The 22,620-nt window shown below is 35.1% G+C and overlaps 1 protein-coding gene and 1 non-coding gene across 4 annotated transcripts in view; one reads left to right on the top strand and one right to left on the bottom strand.

Moving 5' to 3' along the window:
- The first annotated feature begins 6,637 nt into the window (after positions 1–6,637).
- The window catches only part of LOC101723786 (A-kinase anchor protein 9), a 62,872-nt gene continuing 46,889 nt past the window's right edge, over positions 6,638–22,620 (top strand). For 2 of the 3 annotated variants that reach the window (XM_087204467.1, XM_087204465.1), the window contains exons 1-4: positions 6,643–15,826; positions 18,821–18,983; positions 19,783–19,995; positions 22,354–22,586. In XM_087204467.1, the coding sequence (XP_087060593.1) occupies positions 15,581–15,826; positions 18,821–18,983; positions 19,783–19,995; positions 22,354–22,586 (855 nt within the window). In that variant the 5' untranslated portion in view covers positions 6,643–15,580. Of the gene's footprint in view, positions 15,827–18,820; positions 18,984–19,782; positions 19,996–20,938; positions 20,978–22,353; positions 22,587–22,620 lie in introns of all 3 variants that reach the window. The other variant, XM_087204464.1, reaches the window with a different exon arrangement.
- Positions 12,351–12,433, bottom strand: LOC147829674 (small nucleolar RNA SNORD60). The gene has a single exon (XR_015448827.1). It is a non-coding gene; the product is annotated as a small nucleolar RNA SNORD60 (small nucleolar RNA).

Genomic DNA, 22,620 nt, shown 5'->3' with positions numbered 1-22,620 from the left:
GTCTTACATACACTCATTCTTCCAGTTTTTGTCCTTTGCCAGCCTACTTCCAATCCCAGCACCTTGTTTCATGTCCTCATCATATCCCATCTGAGTAATTGAAATAACATTTTAATCAGGCTTTTCTTCTCCAGCTTTTCTCTGCAGTGTTACAGTTTGCTTCCTGATTCATAAATCTGATATTATCTTCCTGCTAAAAATAATGATTTACTCTCTACATTGTTCATAGCAAAACCCCAGTGTTTCCATAAAATCTCAGGTCATTCACAACTTGGGTTCAGCCTTCTTTCTAGTTACATTCCTTTAGCTCTTCCCTCTACTTTATCCCCATTTCTCATGTACTTCTGCCCTATACAGTGTAGTGTTTACATCATACCACTCTATTCTCTTCGCCTCAGATTTGTCATAATCTCTGGGCCCTTGAGAAAGAAAATGTCACTCAAGTGCATTAATTCCTTAAAGATGCTATGTGACATAGATGTTTTTAGATTTTTTAAGTGGCAACTAAAAACTTAATATTTTTGCTTCTATAGCTTCTTCAGGATATTTTCTATAGTAATTTGATTTATTAAAGTTATAATAGATATTATACTGTACTTTGTGTAATAGTTTCAAGATCACTTTGAACTGAAATATTTATAACATATTAGTCCCAGTTATCAAGGCATTTAGGTTTGAGCACATGAAATAATATACATAAATACTTGTGTAGTTGGATTTTTATGTGAATAGAAATACAAAATAAAAATTGTTTTAACTGTTACACTAAGAATTAGAGTTAAATAAACCTGTATGTAACAGCAAACATTTAAAATCTTGTCCTATGCAGTTTTGGACTCTTTAGTAATTTGTACAGAAGAAGTATTTGTAAATATTGAATAGTCTGAATTCAAATCTTTTATCTGAAGCTCCATCTGATACCATTATTGTATGAGATTCCAAGAACTCTTTTTGACACCAGTTACTATACCAAGATGAGTCCTAATAGCTTTTATTCTGGGTAGAAGTATCAAACCAAATATTTAATCTACGTACCTTGGATAAAGCTTCCTCCTTTTTTTAAACTGTGTATATTTACCAATAATTAGTATGTACTAATGTAATAAAAAGAATAGATAATTCCTCTTTGGGAAATTGTTTTGTTGGTTTGTGGCATGCTGCCATGATTGCATTAGATGGCAGTGAGGAATAATGTGCTTTAAAAGTTGCTTAGACAAAGCACTTTCAAAGCTAATCTGCCCATATAAATTCAATTTTCCTTGTGTAAGAAATAATAGTAGTGTTGATAGTGTGGAAAATAATCTCCATAATTTAATTAGAACTCCTCATTAATCTGATCCCTTGCCAGTGCACCTCTTACAAAAATGGCAAGCTGTAAACTTACCTTGTCCTTTTTAATTTGTAGCCAGAGCAAATGATGCTGCTCATAGTATTGCTCAAAAGTCAAAAGGTCTGCTCCAGACAAATATAAACCCTTACTCTGTTTCTCTCTCTACTGGAACATCCCATAGAGTTTTCCTCTGTATACTTATTTATGTGTTTTTGTTTTCTCATTACACTATAAAGTCCTTGAGAATAGGAAGTACATCTTATCACCTGTATGTTCCATTACTTAACAGATTACATGGTGGATACCTTAAGCATCTATTAAAAGTTGTCCTAAAAGTTTTTATCAGGCCTGTAATCCCAGTACTTAGGAGGCTAAGGCAGGAGAATCACTACAAGTTTGAGGCCAGCCTGTGCTACATAGTGAGTTCAAGGCCAGCCTGGACTACATAGTGAGAGCCTGTCTTTAAAAACCAGGGAGGGCCGGGGATTTAGTTCAGTGGTTTCGCCACCTGCTGCGCAAACGCAAGTTCGATCCTCGGTATCAAAAAAACCTAAAAACTAAAAACCAGGGAAAGGGCCGGAGATTTAGCTCAGTGGTTCTGCCACTTGCCTCCCAAGTGCAAGGACCCAAGTTCAATCCCCAGTACCAAAAAATAATAAAATAAAAACCAGGGAAAAAAAATTTTATTGGGCTGGGAGCAGAGCTTAGTGGTAGCCTGGGTTTGATCCCCAGCACCCCCCAAAAAAGTTTCATCAAAGAAAAAAATAACACATAGCCTAAATATTAATTTTTAGGGTCTTATTAGCATAGCATTATCCTTCTCATTCTTTCTTACTTGGTTACTCAGTAATATTACATTGTATATTTACATATTTTACTTGTTTTGTTGCAATGCTGTTATTAAAAGGCCCTGTAATCTTAATAATTTCAAATTTTAATTAGGCTTGATTTTGTATCTTTAAAGTATTATAATTATTAATTAAAACTCGTTAATACCTTTAACATACTGTTATTCTAGCTACAGATGAATCCATACCCTCTTATCATGGAAGTGACATGCCAAGGAATGACAGTAGCATATGGTCAAAAGTAACTGAGGAAGGAACAGACCTGTCACAGCGACTTGTAAGGAGTGGCTTTGCAGGAACTGAGATAGACCCTGAAAATGAAGAACTTATGCTGAACATTAGCTCACGACTACAAGCAGCAGTTGAAAAACTTCTAGAAGCAATAAGTGAAACCAGTAGTCAGGTAACCTCCTTAACTTGCAATTATCTACTGTGCTTGAAGCAGATTTTCTTTTAAGGCATGGAATGGTTAAATGTTTCTGTCTGCCGTCCCACAGAAATTTAGTTGGTTGTGTTTGTGACAATCAGTGCTGGAATCACTGGTTTTATTTTCCTGTCCTATAATGTGCTGATGGGCTCTTCCACTTTGAAAATTTAGTGTTTGTTTTAGTTACTTGTTGCTGAGGCCAAATACCTGATACCCAGGCCAGGGATTTAACTCAGTGTGGTTCCACTGCCTGCCTCGCAAGTGCAAGGTCCGGAGTTCAATCCCCAGTGCAAAAAAAAAAAAAAAAAAAAAAATACCTGATACCCAAAGTTAAGGAAAGGTTTTTTTTGGCTTACACTTTATAGAGGTTTCAATTTGTAGTTGGCTGGCACCAAGGCAGGGTAAATGACAGTGGGGCATCACAGAAGAGAAACATTTCATGGCAAGTAGAAAGCAGGAAGGCAGCAAAGCAGTGAAGTAGTGAGGAAGCAGCAGAAGGCAGCCTGCCTTCTTTCTGTCCCTTTATATCCATCCAAGCTACACGCCCTTTGGTAGCACTCACACAGGGTGAGCTTTCCCATTATCCACACCCAGAACTATGCCAGACCAATCAGTGGACTAATTTAGTAATCACACACCCTTAATAGCAGCATCACCACTCTGGATCCAGCCACCTCTGAAAAGCCTCAACTATGACCACATGAGGCTTTCAGAGGACATCCAGACACAGCCATCACAGTGTTGTTTTAATGTTCAGAATATCTAGATTGTTAACACATTACTTTTTATACTAATAGAGATTTTTAACTTCACAATTATATAAAATGTTCTATTAAGATATATTATTTATTTTAAAGAATCTCTGAAACTGTGCTCTAGTATGACACAATGTATGATTATTATAGTATAACAAATCAAACTTCCAATTCTTTTATTTGAGTTTTACACTCATTTTACAAATATAAATAGATCCCTTTACCTCACAAACTATGTCTTGGTAGGATACTAGTGTGAGACAGTTTTTACACTAAAGTACTGTTTTTTATAGAAACTTAAAAACCCATGGTATTTCGATCTTAAAAATGAACTTCTGTGTCTATAAAATTTTTATACCATGTATGACCATTGCATCTTAAATTACTGTATGCAGATTTTAAAAATTATTTAAGCTTTTGAAATGAAGAAATTACTTTTTAAAAAAATGTTTAACTTAAGAAACTCTTGAATCAAGCTGTTATGTTAATCAAATGAGTGATTCATTATCAGCTACAAGACAAGTATTAACATTTTCATTAATATCTTTATCAGAGTATCTAAGAGCCATGTGTATTTGAAGTAAATTGAAAAGTTGAAAGGCTGTCTTTGCTCTGTTATTATTTCAAATACCTAACTTTTCTTGATGCTCCTTTTTTTCTCTTAAGAAATTATTCAGGGGGACAGGGATTTAGCTTAGTGGTTTTGCCGCCTGCTGTACAAGCACAAGGACCCGAGTTTGATCCCCGGTACCAAAAAAAAAGAAATTATTCAGTATAGCAAATTTCTACAATAGCAGTGTCTATTGGTTGTAGCAACTATGACAAATATTGTTAAATATTTTGCATTTTAATACCAGGTTCATTTAATTTAAGGGTTAAATTACTGATTATAGGCTGTTTCTTGAGTAAATGATACTTAAAATGATTTGTTAACTACATATTATTTGGCTAATATCCTTATCAACTTTTTTTCTTGGTAACTTGTTATTAGGATTCAATGAGAAAGGCATTATAAAAATAATATATATATCCAGTGAAAAATCTATCTTCCATATACTCTTCAGATATGACATTTAACCAGAATTTTCTTCAGGTTTTTTCTTTTAAATAAAATCTTAAAATCGAGAAACAAGAAAGATCATTTATTTTGTAAACAGTCTTAAGTCCTCTTGATATATGAGCATGATTGGTACCTTGAAGAGCAAAAGAATCCAGAATTACCACATTATACTGAGAGTTCATGAATTGGCCAAGGAAATGTATATCTGCTGCTACATTTCTGGACTGCCAGAAATGATTAATTGACTGGCCAAAAATATTTTCATAGAAAATTCTAATGTAATATAATATTTAGTTAGATAACAAAATAAATTGCTATCCTGGGGCAGTCCTTTTTTTTTCTAGAGCTTTCTTTCACAGCATATACAAAATTATTGAAAGCTTTGGCCGCAGTAACTCAAAAATCTCCGACATCCCAGATAACTAAAAGACATAAACTATTCTTGAAAACTTAAACATTTATATATTTACTCAGAGTGGAAAGAATGTCTGTTAATTATTACAAATAGCAAAGGTGGCCCCTCTTTCATTACAATCCTGAAGAGATATTTTTCATTACCAACATCCTAAGTGCTAGTAAGAAAATGGCACCAATAAAAACAAGCTCCAGTTGGGTATGGTGATGCATTGGTGCACCACTTCAGAAGGCTGAAGCAAGAGGATCCCAAGTTTGAGGCCAACCTGGGCTACTTAGACCCTGTCTCAAAGTAAAAAAAAAAATTTGAAGAAGGGGGCTGTAGCTCAGCTCTCCTTAGGTTCAATCCCCAATACCACAAAGCAAATTTTTAAAAACATCGAAAACCAGAGCCAGGGATTTAGCTCAGTGGCACTGCACCTGCCTTGCAAGCTCAAGGTCCTGAGTTTGATCCTGATGGGGGGGGGGGGATCCAAAACCAAACAAAAACCAGCCTCATTTGCCTTATTAACTGGGCTGTAAATTATACTCTTTGATCAAATAATTAATGCTTACTTTTTCTTCAACCTGAGGTTCAATAGATTTTATTTAAACTTAAACTGACATATATCCTGTGTCACAATGTGAAATTCCATATCTAATGAAAGGACGTACACATTTTCTATCAAGATTTACTTTTTAAAAAATCTTCTAATTATCCTAAGTCCTGGGTTGGCCTTATAAAATACTTTTACCATATGCTAAGTCAGTTGAGCTAATTCTAACAGTTTCATTGGTTACTGTTCAGCACATTTAAAGCTTGAATTTATAGGCATCATAATTACCCATTTTATTCAGAGGCTTTTCGTATGCTAGAGATGATTCTTTACCAAATTTATACATGATCTCTAATTCTGTGAGATGTACTATTGGTATTTTTATTGGGATAGCATTAAATCTGTATAACAGTTTTGGAAGTATGGCCATTTTCACTCTATTTGTTCTTCCTACCCAAGAACAAGGGATGTCTTTCCATTTTCTGATATCCTCTTTGATCTTTGAAAGAGTTTGAGAAGTAGCGGCATTAGGTCTTCTCTAAATTTCTTGTATAATTCAGCAGTGAATCCGTCAGGACCTGGGCTTTTCTTTATTGGTAGGTGTAGGGAACAGGGGAAGGGGACGTTACCAGAACCTCTGCAGTAAGTCCTAGTCTCCTGTGAGTCACAGCAGCACATGGTGAATTACAGGAAAGGTAGAAAAATGAGACTGAGAAGAAGCTGAGCTTTGGGTCTGATCAGTGCTGCTCTGAGCAGCAAAGACAAAAGACCTCTAGCTTGCAGCACTTTTTATTCAGTACATGGGGAAACAGATGTAACAAGTGAAAAATGCAGAGTTCGGTACTTTACATTGGGATAAACAAGGTGTAAAAAGACTGGGGGGCAGTGGAAATCTAAGAACAATGAGGAACTATGCAGATGAAGATTTGGTTCCTCTGTGGCATCTCCCGCAGGTGTGGTCTTGTCCTGGAGCATTACAGCATCTGGGGATCACTGAGGTCTCAGTTGTGACCCTAGGCCAAAATGCAGTTATGTCTGGAATGTCGTAGCTGGTCTGTAGGCAGGAGAACTAGGCCTACTCAAATGATTTTTCCCTAGAATTAATTATGTAGCATTGCTCCCAACAGGTAGGTTTTTAATTACATCTTTGGTTTCATTGACTAATATTGGTTTATTTAGAATTTTTATATCTTACTTGATTCACCTTTCATAATTCATATGTATCTAGGAAATCCATTCGTTTCTTCTGTGTTTTCCATCTTATTAGAATACAGATTCTTGAGGTGTAGGTATTGATGATCTTCTGGATTTCCACAGGATCTGTTGTGATTTCAAACTTTTCCTTCCTGATTGCATGGCTTTGAGTCTTCTCTTTCCTTTTTTAATAAGGTTGGCCAAAGGTTTGTCAATTTTATTTAATCTTTCAAAGAACCAACTCTTCAATTCTGTGAGTCTTCATATTGTTTTGTTAGTCTCAATTGTATTAATTTCCGCTCTGATCTTTATAATTTCCTTTCTTGAATGACCATTGGGCTCGACTTGCTCTTCTTTTTCTAGAAGCTTGAAGTTCAACAATAGATTGTTTATTTGAGCTCATTCTGTTTTTCTGATGTGGGAATTCACTGCTATATATTTCCCTTGTCAGACTGCTTTCATTGCATCCCAAAAGTTCCAGTATGTTGTATTGGCATTATTGTGTTTTAGGGGTGATAGGTCTCCCACCACCTCAGCAGCTATTATGTATAGTAGCTGCCCTCTTCCTATGGTGCCTTGCCCCCTCCCCTGTGTGATATCATGCCAAGATGGTTGCTCCCACCAAAGAACAAACCCTTCTTCCCAGCATGCCCCTGGTCCCACCTAGAGAGTAACCTAATACTCGCTCACCTCCTACCACCTAGTGACGTCATGGGCTCCTCCATTCCCTAGTCATTACCTCACTCAACCCCACCTCTGCCCCTACAAACCCCACCCCAGTCTCTATAAAAGACTGTCCCTGCCCCGGTCATATTGCTTTTGTCTCTCCTTTGTTCAGAGACAGCCCGGCAGATCTGTTCCCTAATAAAGGCTTGTTGTGGCCTGGTCTGGTCTTGGTCTTCGGCCCTTTTATCTGACAAGGGGGTTGTGTTGTTGCTGTTTGTTTTGTTTTTATACCAGGAACCGAAATCAGGACAACACTTGCCAGGCAGGCAGTGCAGCGCTGAACTACATTCCTGGCCTGGCATTATCATTTAATTGTAGAAACTAATTTGTTAATTTCATCTGTGACCCATTGGTTGTTCAGGAGGGTGTTAATTTCCTTGTGTTTTATGCAGGGTTTTTTGGGGGCGGGGGGCTTCCCATTAATTTCCAACTTCATTGCACTATGGTCTGATAATATGCATGAGTTAATTACAGTTTCTTTGCATTTTCTTAAGTATGTTCTATGAGGTACTATATGGTCTCTTTTGGAGAAGAGTACATATACAGCTGAGAAGAATGTGTATCCTGATATTGTGGGGTGGAACACTGTAAACATCTACTAAGTCCATTTGTTCAGAAGTTTGGTTTAGTTCTGATATTTCTTTGTTGATTTTCTTGTCTAGTTGATCTATTTGTGACAGTGGGGTATTGAGCTCCCCCATTACAATTGTATTAGTGATTATTTGATTTTTCATGTCCATTAATATGTTTTATATAGTTGGGTATGCTGGTATTTGGTGTGTATATATATTTATGATTGTCATCTCTTCCTCTTGGATTGTTCCCTTAACAAGTATGTAGTGCCTTCTTTGTCTCTCTTGATCAGTCTTGGTTTGAAATCCACTTTGTTTGCAAATAGAATAGCTACTCCTGCTTTTTTTCTGGGTTCTTATCACATGGAGTATTGTTTCCCATCCTTTGACTATGAATTTCTTTTTAAGTTAAGTGTATTTCTTGTATGCGCCATATTGTTGGATCTTGTTTCTTGATCCATTCTGCCAGTCTGTTTCTTTTGATTGGTGAATTGATACCATTTACATTGATGGTTATAACTGATATATATTGACTTATCCTTGTCGTGTTATTTTCCTGTTGTTGGTTCCCTTTCTTTCCCCTCTGTTTCATTACTCTGCTATCACTGGTTGACAGAGGGGACAGACAGATCCATGATCCATGTTGATTGTTCCCAGAAAGCCAGCAGTAGAGTTATAGTGGTGGTGGATAATCCCAGCAAACCTGGGCCCTTAGTTCCACTGAAGTTCAGGCTGCTTCTGACTGTGAGGCTGGAACCCAAGACTTTTAGCCCACAGCACTCCCAAGTGCCTCCTGCTGGCTTGAACTCAGCTGCGCCTCATCCTGACACTTGGAGCAACTATATGCAGACAGCCTGCAGCTGCTGAGTTCTGACCTTTGTCATCTCCTTTCCAAATTGACTACCAGCCAATTGGCCTCTCCCGGTGGGCATCTGAACCTGAATAACTCACCAGCCACTGCAGTTTACAGTGTCTACTGCTCCATTCTCTGTGGAGGCATCTGGGGTCACCATTAGACACCATGCCTCTGCAAGTTCTAGCCACCCTTCCCTTGCCTCTATCTGGGGCTCAGGGAGAAAGTGCTGCTTGATACCTCCTCATTCTGTGTTGTGGTCCCCTTCACTCTCTCTGTGGGGCTCTAATTCTTGCTTCAGATCTTTCTGTGTCCCATGAACCCACTTCTCTCTTCCTTCTCTTTCTCACATTGTTACATTTCAACATCTGGATTCTAAATAGAGAGGCTGTTTCTCTGCTGCTCACCATTCCACCATCTTCCTGGAAGTCTAATAGCTATAATATGACAATTATTCTATATGTTGGAAATAAAGCAGTAAACAAAATGGACAAAAGTCCTGGCTCACAAGGGCTTACAGTGTAACAGTAGAGGCCAATAATGAATATGTATGACATGGTATTTCAGATAGTGATAACTACTTTGAAGAAAAATTAATACAGGGAAGATAGAGTATGGTAGAGGAATGAAATATTTTATATAGGAAAATTAGGAAAGAACTCTGATTGATATTAAAGCTTATTCCTGAAGAAAATGTGGGAGACTATACCACATAGGTAAATGAGGAGTAATGTTTAGGCAGAGAGACAGCAAGCACAAAGCCCAGGAGGTATGGTTGGCAAAGGGGCCAATCCAGCCAGAGCAAGGTGAATAATGAGTATGGGAGAGGTCACAGTGAGGCTGGAAACCAGTCAGAGAGATCTTTAACTCTTGCTGTGGAGTCATGAGGAACAGTTTTTAACTTTTTTTTTTTTTTTTTTGGTACCGGGGATCGAACTTGGGTCCTTGCACTTGCGCAGCAGGCGGTGAAACCACTGAGCTAAATCCCAGGCCCAGTTTTTAACTTTTTATTTTAAAATAACTGTAGACTTACAGAAAAATTGTAAAAATACTGCAGAGTTCCCGTGTACCACTCAGCCAGCTTCCCCTAATGTTAACATCATGTATAACCATACTATAATTATAAAACTAAAATAAAACTATATATATTACTATTATTAGTACTATTGTATTATAGTACAATACTATTAACTATAAGCCATTTAGATTTCACCAGTTTTTCCTGTAATGTCCTTTCCTGTTCCAAGATGCATTCCAAGATTCCACACTGTACTGAGTTATCCTATCTTCTTTTATCCTCTCCAGTCTCTGACAGCTCCTTAGTTTTTCTTTAACTTTCATTACCTTGATACTTGAAAAGGTATTGGTCAGAGGGTGCTGAGGCAAGAGGATTGCAAGTTTGAGGCCAGCCTGGGCAACTTAGTTTGACCCTCTGTTATGGTTTAGATCTAAGATGACCCCCAGAAGTCACATGTGTTCAGAGGTGGGGCTTTTGGAAGGTGATTGGATCATGGGGACTCTGTGCTCATTAGTGGATTAACTCATTAGTCAGGTCATAGCTGAATGTGGTATTATAGGAAGTGAGGGCCAGTTGAAGGAAGTGGATTACTAGGGCCATGCTTTTGGAAGATATATTTCTCACTCTAGTTCTTCCTTCTCTTTGCTTCTTGGTTGCATGGGTTGAACAGCTTTCCTAGGCCAGACCTTTCATGCCATTTCTGCCTTGAAACCAGACAGCCATTGAGCAAACCCTCTGAAACCATGAGCCAAATAAATGCCCCATTTATGCTGTAGGTGTTCCATATTTTGTCCACATAGGAAAGTGACTAATATTGCCTCTGTCAAAATAAAAATGGCTGGGGATGTGGCTCGGGGTGGGAGGGTGGAGAAAAAGAAAAGTCCTGGTTAATAATTTATATTTTCCCTATATTTTCTTGTGATTACATGAAACCTGTGCTTTTTTTTAATGGTACCATAATAGTTATGTGCCTTTCTCAGTGTGTCATGTCAGAGGTCGCATGAATTCAATGTCTTCTTACTGGTGACGTTAGATTGCTTGTGGTATCTACTGGGTTTCTCACCTGTAATATTACTGGCTTCCCTTTATAAATATTAACTGTTGGGCTGGGGATTTAGCTCAGTGGTTCCCTTGCCTGCCTGGCAAGCGCAAGGACCCGAGTTCGATCCCTGGTACCAAAAAAATAAAAAATAAAAAAATAAATATTAACTACCTTGGGAAGGTACTTTCCCAAGTACTTCTCTCCCTTAGGAAGATATTATGCAAATATTCTGTTTCTCAACTTTTACCCACTAACTTTTGCATCCATTGTTAAACCTTGCCTAAAAGTAATTATTACTAATATTCTAATGGTGATTTCTTCTGTTGCTCATTCCTTGACTTATTTATTTGGAATTTGTATGAACTATCTCTTAAGTCACATTTATTTACTTTACCTAATCAGTCTCAGTGTGGACTAGTGGATATTTTATTCTCTGCATTATAACCTAATAATATAAATATTTTGTTCCAGCTTTGGATTTGAGAACTTTTTCAGGTTGACTTTTGTGCCCTTTCGAAATGGTACTTTTTTTAGTCCCTTGCTTTATTCTCTAAGATATTCATGTTCCTTTTGCTGGAAAATAATATTGAGAAACCAAGATATGATACTAAATGTATTCATTGTTACTAGGATGTCATTACGTTTAAGTCCTCTTAGAGAAGAGTTTGAAAAAAAACCATACATGTGTAATGTGTATATTTGTTAACCTTTGTCTCTATTTCTGTATATTTTTTAAATTACATGTGATAAAATTTACCTTCCGTGGACAGTTCTTTTAGTCGTGTTAGATGCAGAGTCATGCATCTACAGCTGTACCCATAATGCAGAATAGTTCTATTACTCCTCTTTTATAATCATGCCCTTTCCCACCCCATATCCAGGGCAAACACTAGCTTGCTTTCCTTCCTTTCCCTTCCATTTTGCTTTTCCCAAAGTGTCACAAGTGAAATCATACCTGATTTTAAGTGTGGCTTCATTGCCATAACAGTGCACTTTAAATTCCTCTCTGTTTATGTGTAGTAGTAGTTTGTTGTTTTTTGTAAATGAGGATTATTATATTGTATGCATGCACCAGTTTGTTTATTCATTCACTGGTGAAAGGGCATATAGATTGTTTTCCAGTTTGATCTCTGTGACCATCTTGTTAAAAATAGACTGGAGTAGGTAGAGGATAGTGAGGGCACATGAGGGCAGAGGAATAAAAATCAGTCAGAGAAGTCATTTGCCCAGGCTTATAAGCTAGTTGGTAAAGGTAGAAATTGAACTCAAGCATTTTGGCTTCAGAAAGCATCCTCTTAATCACCAGCTGACTGGATGTGGGAGATAAGGTTAAGCAAACCAGGCATGGATCTTGGATCCAGTTGTCAATTATTTAATTTAGCAAGAGGATGCCAGAGAAGTGAATATGAGTTTGGTTTTGGATAAGCTGAGTCTTAACACACACTGGGGACATCCAATTAAAGAAATTCAGTAATGTCTGGAGTTTGGAGAGGACTAATTGGAAGTTGTCATTTTAAGGCATTTGAAGCCATGGTTTTCTTTATCATTTTTATTTTAGTTTCTCTTTTTTCCCTCAAACCTCAGTCCTGCAGAGAAATCAGAATGTGCATGCTGTTTTTACACATGGTGTCCAAAATTAAAGGAATTTATCATAGGCCTTATGATTTTAAAAAGTATACACAATGGTAAATTTTTTATCCAGGTAAAATCGTGACATTTAAAAGGGAATAAAGACACATATGTCTACAGAGCTAAGAAGAAACTCAAGCGAATAATGCCATAAATCAAATGAGTTTCCAGAAGTTTCAGATGCAGTATTGGAGAGGTTCAGAGTACAAAGGGTTTGAATATTTCGGTATGGTTGTCAATGGTGATACTGGTGAGAACAGTTCCATAGAATAGAAGAGAATTAAAACATTAGACTTAAACAGAGTTGAAGAATTAGAGATAGCCATCTCATGACTCCTAGCTTTGAAGAAAATAAGACAGCATTAGCTTGAAAAGGAGAAGTTGCTTGTTTTTTCCAAGTTGGAATAGTTTGTATTAATTAGAGATGGAGAGGAAGAACATACAGGACAGAAGGATTGTCTCTGGTGCAGACCCTTTGTTGGGGTATTTGAGGTTCACAGCACTGGTGGAAAGTGGAGCCTTTCTTGCAGGAAGACTGCCTCCAGTACGTTTGGAGAGACTACGGGGTGCAGAGTGGTAATAGTTCGTGGCAGGCAGAAGACAGCAAAAGCAAGTAAGCAATAAGAGACTAGGAACACGTGGCAATAGCATCTTTCTTCCTTGTATCTTATACAGGCTACTCAGTCTTAGGGCAGATAGCCCTCACACCCAGGGTGCAGCACCCTTAATCCTACCCAGAACTATGTCAAACCTACAACCAGTGGACAGATTTAGTAATCACACACCTTTAATCCCAGCATCACACACTCTAGATCCAGCTATTACAGAAATCTCGGAAAGAAATACACAGAGACACAGAATTCGGATAAAATAATAAAATTTCTTCTCGAGAGCAGGTGGGAATGCCAGAAACCAGTCTGGTCAGTATCTGCTCCCCCTTTGTTCATCATTTCCCTTTTTATATTCTTTTTAGCCATTATCTCATCCGTAGTGGTCTTTGATATGTAAATACAATTCCAGTTCCTATTTACAAGTCACAGACACAAGATAGGCCATATACATTTGCATGGAAACTTAGTTAGGTTAATGAAGTTACCTGTTAGTCAGATAATCCTCACCTTAAACAAGGAGTTTCGGGGAAAAGCAAATCTTAAAAGAACACATTACTTATTTTGCTTCTACAACTACCTTAATATTCAATCTATTAAGTTATCTAAACTTTTCCATATCACAGCCACCTCTGAAAAAGCCTCTCTGACCTATAACAACAACATGTGTCCAAAAGTGAATGAAAATAATGGATCATTTGAATTATATTAATTCAGGGTCTTCTTTCTGAACATCAGTTAATACAGTATCCCATCAGCTATATACTATTAGAAAAGCTACTTGCCTCATTCTAAGTCATTTTAATCTATTTTTTAAAAAATCTTTTCCCATTTTTATTTTTCTTTTTGTAGGTAGTTCATACTTTGGCCTAAATGTTACCATTTATGAAGGGTTATTTCTTCTACGGGGTTTTGTTTTTACTTCAAATAAAGTAAATTGGCCACCAAATTATCAGAATAACCTGTAATTTACAGAAGAAGCAGGGAAAGAGTATTTAAGGGGTATTTTATAGGCTAGACATGGGTGTAGCAAGAGTGGCTATAAAAGAGATTTTTCTTGATGTTACCTGCTTTCTTTAGCATGGGTTTTTCCACTTAAATAAAGGCTTTGTGCATTTGGGATATTTAGTTACTTGGTAGAAAAAAGGAAATGAAATCCTTTTCCTTTATTTAAAACAACTTTCATTACTGAGAATCTTTAATTTTAGAAAATAAGTTATAGCCAGGTATAATGTCACTTGCCTTTACACTTAACTACTTGTGAGGAAGATCTCAAGTTTGAGTCCAGCCTGGGCAGCTTACAAGACCCTTTCTCAAAATAAAACACCAAAAAGGGCTCAAGTTACAGCTCAGGCCTATCTGGGCTCAATAACGAACAAACGAAGGAACGAATGAATGAATGAATGAATGTTGTTTATCTTTTAAGATTCTGATAAGTAAATAAATGTTATATATCTTTTAAAATTCTGAGGAGATAGTTATTAACAATTGCTCAGGTTTCTGAAACTACTAGAGGCTAGCTTTTAGGGTTCATAGGGTTCATTATACTACTTTTTAAGTGACAATAACCAACTATATACAGTACAGATTTTAAAAATTTCTCTTTTAATGCACTCTATAAACAAGTCAGTTTGAAATAGATTATAACTGAACTATCTATGGTCACAGTAGCTGCCCTAAAGTATTATTTCTAAGAAAATAGAAAAAAAGCAATAACTTAATTGTGAAGAAGTAATTGTGATTATTTGATATAGTTGAATAACTGCTTAATAAGGTGAACTCAAACATTCTTTATTTCACATTTTAAAATGAAAGCAGTATTTTAGCGGGATGGAAAAACACCAGCTTATCTTTGAAACATTGTAAATTTGTCTAAATACTCTTTTCAAAGCTCTGAGTGTAACCAAGATCCTGTTGGGCAGGCTTTTTTGTGGGCGTATTAATTCGCCTTCCACGTGTCAATGTACCTATAGGTAAAGACATGAAACCACACCCTGTGTTCTGACCTTTTCCTCAGGGGACACCCACTAGAATCCTTTGGCTCAGCAGGACAGGCTATTTGAATAGCTCAGTTCAGAGCACTTTTTCTTTTCAGTGGGATGAAGCTGCTAGAACAAGGGAAGTGATGTTGCAACATTTCTCAAGACTGCTACTATGGAGATTTAAAACCTGACCCTTCCTGCCAGGATCTGCTTGGAAAGCTTGCTTATTACTACAGCATATTTGATATATGCAAGCAGTTTTACTGCTCAGATATTTATATTTTCATTCTTCAAGGATTTTATTATTCTACTTAAAACAGTGGGGCTTTGTTGTTTGCTTCCTTTTATTTTTGTTTTATTTGGATAACAACTGATAGCTGGTTTTTTTTTTAGGTTTGTAAGATTTTTTCCTGGATTTTTTCACTCCTTTAATTGTTTAGCTCTGTGAATTAATACTATGTTTTTGTGATAGTGCTAAAAAAAATTTTATACCAGTGTGCAGTATATTGATAAACTAAAAAGAACTTTTAATGTAGTGGGAAACTGGATGAACAAATAAGGGAACCTAGCAACTTCGTCTTCTAGAATGGATTCTTACAAGACCTATTTGACAACTGTCAAACACAGTGGCTCTTGGTTGGAAGAACAAGATGAAGACATTTATGAGGTTGAATCTCGAGTGCCTTTGCCATATCCTTTTCCTCTGTGTGAACATTTGGATGAAAATAACTCAGTAATTATTAATATTTCTCTTTTTCATTTTATTCATAAAAGAAAAGGGCACATATTAAAGCTGATTTCTAAAATTTCACTTCCTACCCCTCCTTATTCAGTAAGTATAAAAAATATTTTAAAAGTAAGTATAATGAGAAATGAAAGTTTCAGTATCTTTAATAAGGATAAATGGAATAGAACCTTATTTTGTTATTGTTTGGTGTGTTACTACTCATTCATCCATGATGTATTCAAGTGCTAAAATTGTAACTGGTTTCAGAGCCCCAGCTTGGCTATGTTTTTAATTCCAGAACTCAGAGATATTACATTTCTACAGTACCAGGAAAGCTATTTTAAAAGAATCTTCTTGTCCTTGAGATTCTTGCTTTTGTATGTTTATGACACCATTTCTAAATATAAATGAAATGATTAAATTTAAGAGAATAGGCATTGTGATACCTAAAGCAGCTAAGTGAATTGTCTTTGAGCCAGTCAGGACATGTTTACAAATCCCATGTCATATTGGGTGGAGTTCCAGACAAGGAAAAAGGAAACATTTTCTAAATTTTTCTTAGCACCTTGAGGAACATATTTTCTGTTTTTAAGTTGCCTACTAATCCTGTAGAGAAATACCTTTTTTTTCCCACTTTTAAGGTGAAATGTATTTTATAAAACCTGCCAAGAATGAGTATTTAACATAAAGATCCCTGCATATTTAGTTTTTTAGGTTCATTTGATACTTATCGTTGTGAATGATTCACAACTTATTCAGCACATTTTATGACACTTATGGCTTTAACTATCTATAATAGCTAATATTTAACAAGCCAGATGTTTTTCAGAATTGTTTTGTTACCTCTCCTAAAACTTTCATTTTAAAGTGACAGAATATTCACTAAAGCTTTACCAGTACTGTAAATGTTTCCTGAATACTTTTTTAAATTACTGAATTTGAGATTTTTTTTTTATGTACTTAATGCTTTTGTAAATGTTAGGACCAAAGCATATCCTGACTGGATGAGAGAGATTTGGAGAGCTCTTAGCCAAGTAAAGTATAGATTCTATGTACTATCATAAATAATTGTGAGCTGTACTGTATTTGACTACTTCAATTTTTTTGTTTTGTTTTATAAAACCAAATTTATTATAGTTTTGTCGTACATATTTAAATGCATTGTAAAGGCTCGTTTAGATCTTGTGGAATAGAACACAGAAACAAAGGCTTAATTTACTTGCCTGAAGTATATATGTATCATGTTGTAAATACTTCATTAAATTTCTATAGTAAATTTGGAAATGGGAAAAAATTTTGTTATAGCTTTGAGCTCTTTTAGATTTCATGTATTCACTACTTAACCATTGTATACAGAAATAATTACATGTGTATGTAGAAGCAATTAAGTAGAAGTTGTACACATTTCCTATGATGAATGTTATCATTATGTATATCTGAAATGTACCAATAAAATTAATTTTAAAATAAATAAAAATTGACAAACTGCTATAAAAAATAAATAAATATAAGTTGTGCCAGTTCATGAGAGTAGTAATATACAGGTTACTTCATACTTTATGGTCATGTTTCTTTTATAGCAAAAACTAATGTATATTAATTACCCACACTTAAAGGAAAAATACTTTGCCAGTTGAAATAAAACTATTTATAAGTTTTATTCTTTTGTAGGTAACATTTTCATAGATATTTTAGGAAATAATTTATAATTTAAAATTTATGCTTAATTTTCCATGATGAGTCATATATTTATCCTTGTATTATTTCCAAAGGATATTTAAAACATCCTGTTGAAACAAGAATAATTTCATATTATTTTGGAAATAGATTTAGTGACCATAAAAGCCAAAATCCATTTGTTTTTTTGTTTGTTTTTTCCAAAATCTATTTGTTATGGTAAATACTGCTTAGATATGAAGAGCAAAAGTATTTAAAGAATAAAACATTCTTAAGTATTATCATAATTTTATAATACATTACTGATGTCTGACTAGAAACCACTACATTTGATCATGTTTTTAGCTTAAAACATGGCAGTAATGTCTTTGTGATGCACATAGTACTTTACATATAAATTTACAAATTTTTATGAGACTTGCTTGTTAATATGTACAATTATTTCTTTTTAAACTATTTGGACTAAGTACTAGAAACATTTGAGGTCAGATTTTGCCCATATACTTATAGTAAAAACAGATTAAAAAAGTGATGATATTCAGAAACCTAGATAAGTAAGGCAGAAACGGTGCTTTTCTATAATTTCATACAGCAGATTCAGTAGCAGTGATCCACTTATCTCCTAATTGAGATCCTTGGCTTCCAGTATGCACTGCCATTCTACAGTTTAAGAATATAGTCCATTTGTGCCAATGACAGCATTTTATGGTGGCTCTGTTTTTTATGGTTCTGTATTTATAAGATTTTGAAAATAAACTGAATATAGAATCTTTATTTTTTTTGCAAGGGAACAGAAATAAAGCACATGGGTTTTAATATAATTTCACTTTTTGTGGCACTGTGATTTTAACTGGCACCATATATATATATGTTTGTTTTTTTTGTTGTTTTTTTTGTACTGGAGATCGAACTCGGGACCTTGAGATTGTGAGGCAGGCAGCGGAACCACTGAGCTAAATCCCCGGCCCACCATTATATTATATTAATAGTCCTTCACAAAGTACAGCAAACATTGTAGCATTGTAGGAGTCACAATCTATAAATGTTAAATAGAAAAGAAACAGTTTTTCATAGACCATGTAATTACATAAAATTTTTCAGCAAATACAAAGATACTGGGCTTCATTAATGTTCTGCTTCCCTTTACATCACAGAATACATATCCATTGAATTATTGATTTATTTCCCAAAGAAGCATACTCTTTTGTCCCATAAACTAGAGTATTTATCAGAAGTGACATACAGCTAATCTACTCGTGTACTGTGACTTATCCTTCCTACTAGAATTAACAGGCGTTAGAACTAGTTAAGTGACATCATTTAATAGTATATTTTTATTTTAAATCTTTTTTTAAGCTTTAATTGAAAATGACACTGGTAACACCTTATCATCCTTCATGTGCTCTTTCCCTCCTGGTTTAGCTTGAACATGCGAAAGTTACACAGACAGAGTTGATGCGTGAGTCATTTAGACAGAAACAAGAAACAACAGAATTCCTCAAGTGTCAAGAAGAACTGCGAGAACGTCTTCATGAGGAGTCCAGGGCCAGAGAACAGCTGGCTGTGGAGCTCAATAAGGCTGAAGGTAATCACCTTATCTTTGGCAACTGAGATTGGAGAAATTTCAATCTTATAATAGAAATTTGGATGTACAGCCAGATTTGAAAACACTCTTAATTTAGAGAGCAGCCATTGAAAAGTGCTTATAGTTTGTCTTCAGAGTTCCTGCAAGCATTTTGGGGGGGGGGGGGGAGGGTACCGGGGATTGAACTCGGGCCCCTGCAAGCAGTTTTTAAAACTACACACACAGTATTAAAGGAAGAACTTAGAGAATTACAGGAAATATGTAAAATTTTAGAAAATACAGAAATGGATGGTAATGAGTACCATAATCCTACCATAATAAGACAACTCTTGCTTAAAGAACCACTAAATGGTAACTAGGTTTTACCCTTTGACACCTCAGGCTTTTTCTGTTCTTTCAGGTTGTTGAGGATATTGGCCTGGAATTATTTAAAGTATTATTCTCCAATGTATTAGCTCTCTAATGTATTTAAAATGTGATTTCAATTCAGAAGTATCTGATTTACGTTAAGCTTTCCAAGATCCTATTTCTGTTTCATAGTGAGTTAAACACGCATAATATGATATCTTAGTATAGGAAAGTACAGTACTAGAAGTTTAGAGAAATTTTGTATTGATGCACAGTGGTAAACAAGAAAAAGACAGTGCTGAACATATCAAAGGTTAATACTTGCAGCAAATTCAAAACTTTTTAATAGGTCAGAATGATTTAAAGTTTTGTTAATAGTACATCTTTTATTTATATAAAAACCTAATGGTAAATTCAAATTAAGTAATTTCATTCCTTGATAATTTTACAGGTGTCATTGATGGTTATGCAGATGAAAAAACTCTTTTTGAAAGGCAAATTCAGGAAAAAACTGATATAATAGATCGTCTTGAACAGGAGTTGTTGTGTGCAGGTAATAGATTGCAAGAATTGGAAGCAGAGCAACAGCAGATCCAGGAAGAAAGAGAATTACTGTCAAGACAGAAGGAGGCTATGAAAGCAGAGGCAGGCCCAGTTGAACAGCGTATGTATTTTTAGACTGTGTAAAACATTCCTCTTTTATTTATATTATTTAAACTTTTTTTCCTCTTTCAGAACCATTTTTGTGTATTTTACGTAGGAACTTGAAAAATTATTAGTCAAGCATGTGGAATCAGGATCTCTAGGGGATTTTGTTTTTTTGTTTTTTGGGTTTTTTTTACTTTTGGCAGGTATTAGGTGTTAAAAAAAAAAAGAAAGAAAGAAAAAAGATACTTCTTTATCCCCAAATCTCTGCCTCAGGATAAAGGTACAAATAGTAAGGTAGAACATTTTACAAATTGTGTGAGGTTTAGTTCTTTTAATAGCAGAGAGGCAACAAAAATATATTGTTGAATTAAATAATTTAAGAACAATGATCTGGTGCCAGTAGAAAGCAGGTATGGGGCCCTTGGGCCTCCAAGCAAAATAGTTTGAAAGGGCCATTTGCTGCTACAAGCAGCTGACCTCTACTCTAATCTAAGTAAGCATTCAAATAATATTTAAATTTTCAAATAAACTTTAATTTTTCCTTAACAGAAATTAAGTAACATCTTGAAGTTAAAGCTTGTTCAATGATATCACTTTCTGAAACAGTGGAACTTTAAATCCTGTTTATCATGTCCTCTCATTTTTATATTACACATGCAGTGGAAATTATAAATGTCTTTAATTTCATTTTATCTATTTAGAAATATAGTATACATTTTTGTAATATGCTGAAGTTTTTTCTGGTGAGTTTTTAACACAGATTTAGGGTTGGAATTTTTAGTGTGGGATAAATACAAATTAGTACAAAATATTCAAGAAATACTAGAACTTCTCAAATATTACTAAGAATGATAAACAGTGACTTCAACTTTTGCTTCTAATACATGTGTCCATAAAGCATTGTTGTAAGAAATGACATAATTATGTTTTTGTTATGTCTGTCTTTTCTATTCTCATAGGACTAGTAGATGCTGCAGTCGATGCAGCACCTGGAGCAGGTGTGTGTGTGTGTGTGTGTGTGTGTGTGTGTGTGTGTGTGTGTGTGTATACAGTTGCATGGACTGTTTTGGGGTGGTAGACTTAAAGTTCAAAATTTGGGTGACTCTGGGATTTTCAGCCAACTAACATCTCTAATTTTGCAGTTTTGCTGTTGTGTTTCATACTTAACAGTTTTTCTCTTTAACAACAACAAAACAACTTATTTTACAATAAAAACACACATTTTTGCTTGAAATTGAGTTTCATAGTAACCATCATTTTGTTGTATCTAGTTTTGTACAGAGCTTAAAAGATTTTTTAAAAGACAATGTTGAGTTTTTAAAAAAAATTTTCTTTTATAAGTACATTAAACTCATCTATAGCTTTTCAAAATGCTCCTTCAAAAATCAGGAAGATTGTGGTAGCAAAAGATTCAGTGAAATTTAATAACAGGCTTTCTGACTGATTTATTTTTATATTACCATCCAGTAGCACTATTGTTTTAAAAAGAAAGATGCTTTCTGCAGATTTTTAGTCTTGAGTATACTGTAAACACATCAGTTAGTATACCATGAAGATTGTAGAATAAGTTATTTCCATTTACTTCATTAAAAGATTATTTTATTTTCCCTATGCTTTATTATTATGTTAATAACAGTATCATTTACTTTGTGTTTGTCACTATTCTTTACATATTGTAATTCATTTGATTCCCAAAATCATTCTAAGAGATTGGTAACAATACTCTCATTTTACGTCTAAGAAAAGTGAAGAATGTCGTATTAAATGTCACATAGGAGAAAAGGCTTCTGAGCTTTGGAGCTTTGGAGCCCATAGTCTGCTCCTTAGCGACAACGTCTCTGCCCCTTACACATGTCAATTTTCCCTTGATCCACCTGCATGTGAGCATGCAAAAGCATCTCTGGAGTATGAATCTGATAAGGAGTAAATATAACAGGAAATTCTGCTATGGTACAGCATTTGATCTTTGTGTATTATATATGCATATACAAGTAACTATGGGCTTAGAATGGAAAAATTTTGCCTGAGGTAAAGAAAATGGTGATTTTTTTTCTATGCTTGAATTTAATTGGACTTTGTACCTTCCCTGATGGTGAAAGTAGATTTTTTTGGTCATGTACTATGTTGTTTTTACACAATTGTTAATTTTTGTGACAGAACATACTTTTTGGTTAATTCTGTATCAATACTTAGCTTACTTATGTAGACGTGAGATAATCTTGAGACTTGTGTAAGACAATACTCACTTTTTAATATGTATTTAAAATAAGTGTCAGCCTTTATTTTATGAAGGTAAAATTTAAATATAGTTATGGGTGATTTTATAACATCATTAATTATGTTTACCTTGGTCTGTTTTCACATTTGTAAACAGAGTTACTACAAGAGACAGAAAAACTAATGAAGGAAAAGCTAGAAGTACAGTGTCAAGCAGAAAAAGTACACGATGACCTTCAAAAGCAAGTGAAAGCTCTAGAAATAGATGTTGAGGAACAAGTCAGTAGGTTTATAGAGCTGGAACAAGAGAAAAATGCTGAACTAATGGATTTAAGACAGCAAAACCAAGCACTGGAAAAGCAGTTAGAAAAAATGAGAAAATTTTTAGATGTAAGTATTCTCAACTTGAATATTGATTTTTCTC

Source organism: Heterocephalus glaber, unplaced genomic scaffold (genome assembly GCF_053883595.1).
Source record: "Heterocephalus glaber isolate CG9 unplaced genomic scaffold, H.glaber_assembly_v1.0 deba00000546, whole genome shotgun sequence".
NCBI lineage: Eukaryota > Metazoa > Chordata > Mammalia > Rodentia > Bathyergidae > Heterocephalus > Heterocephalus glaber.
The sequence above is the reverse complement of the archived record's forward strand: the minus strand, read 5'-3'. Positions and strand labels throughout refer to the sequence as shown.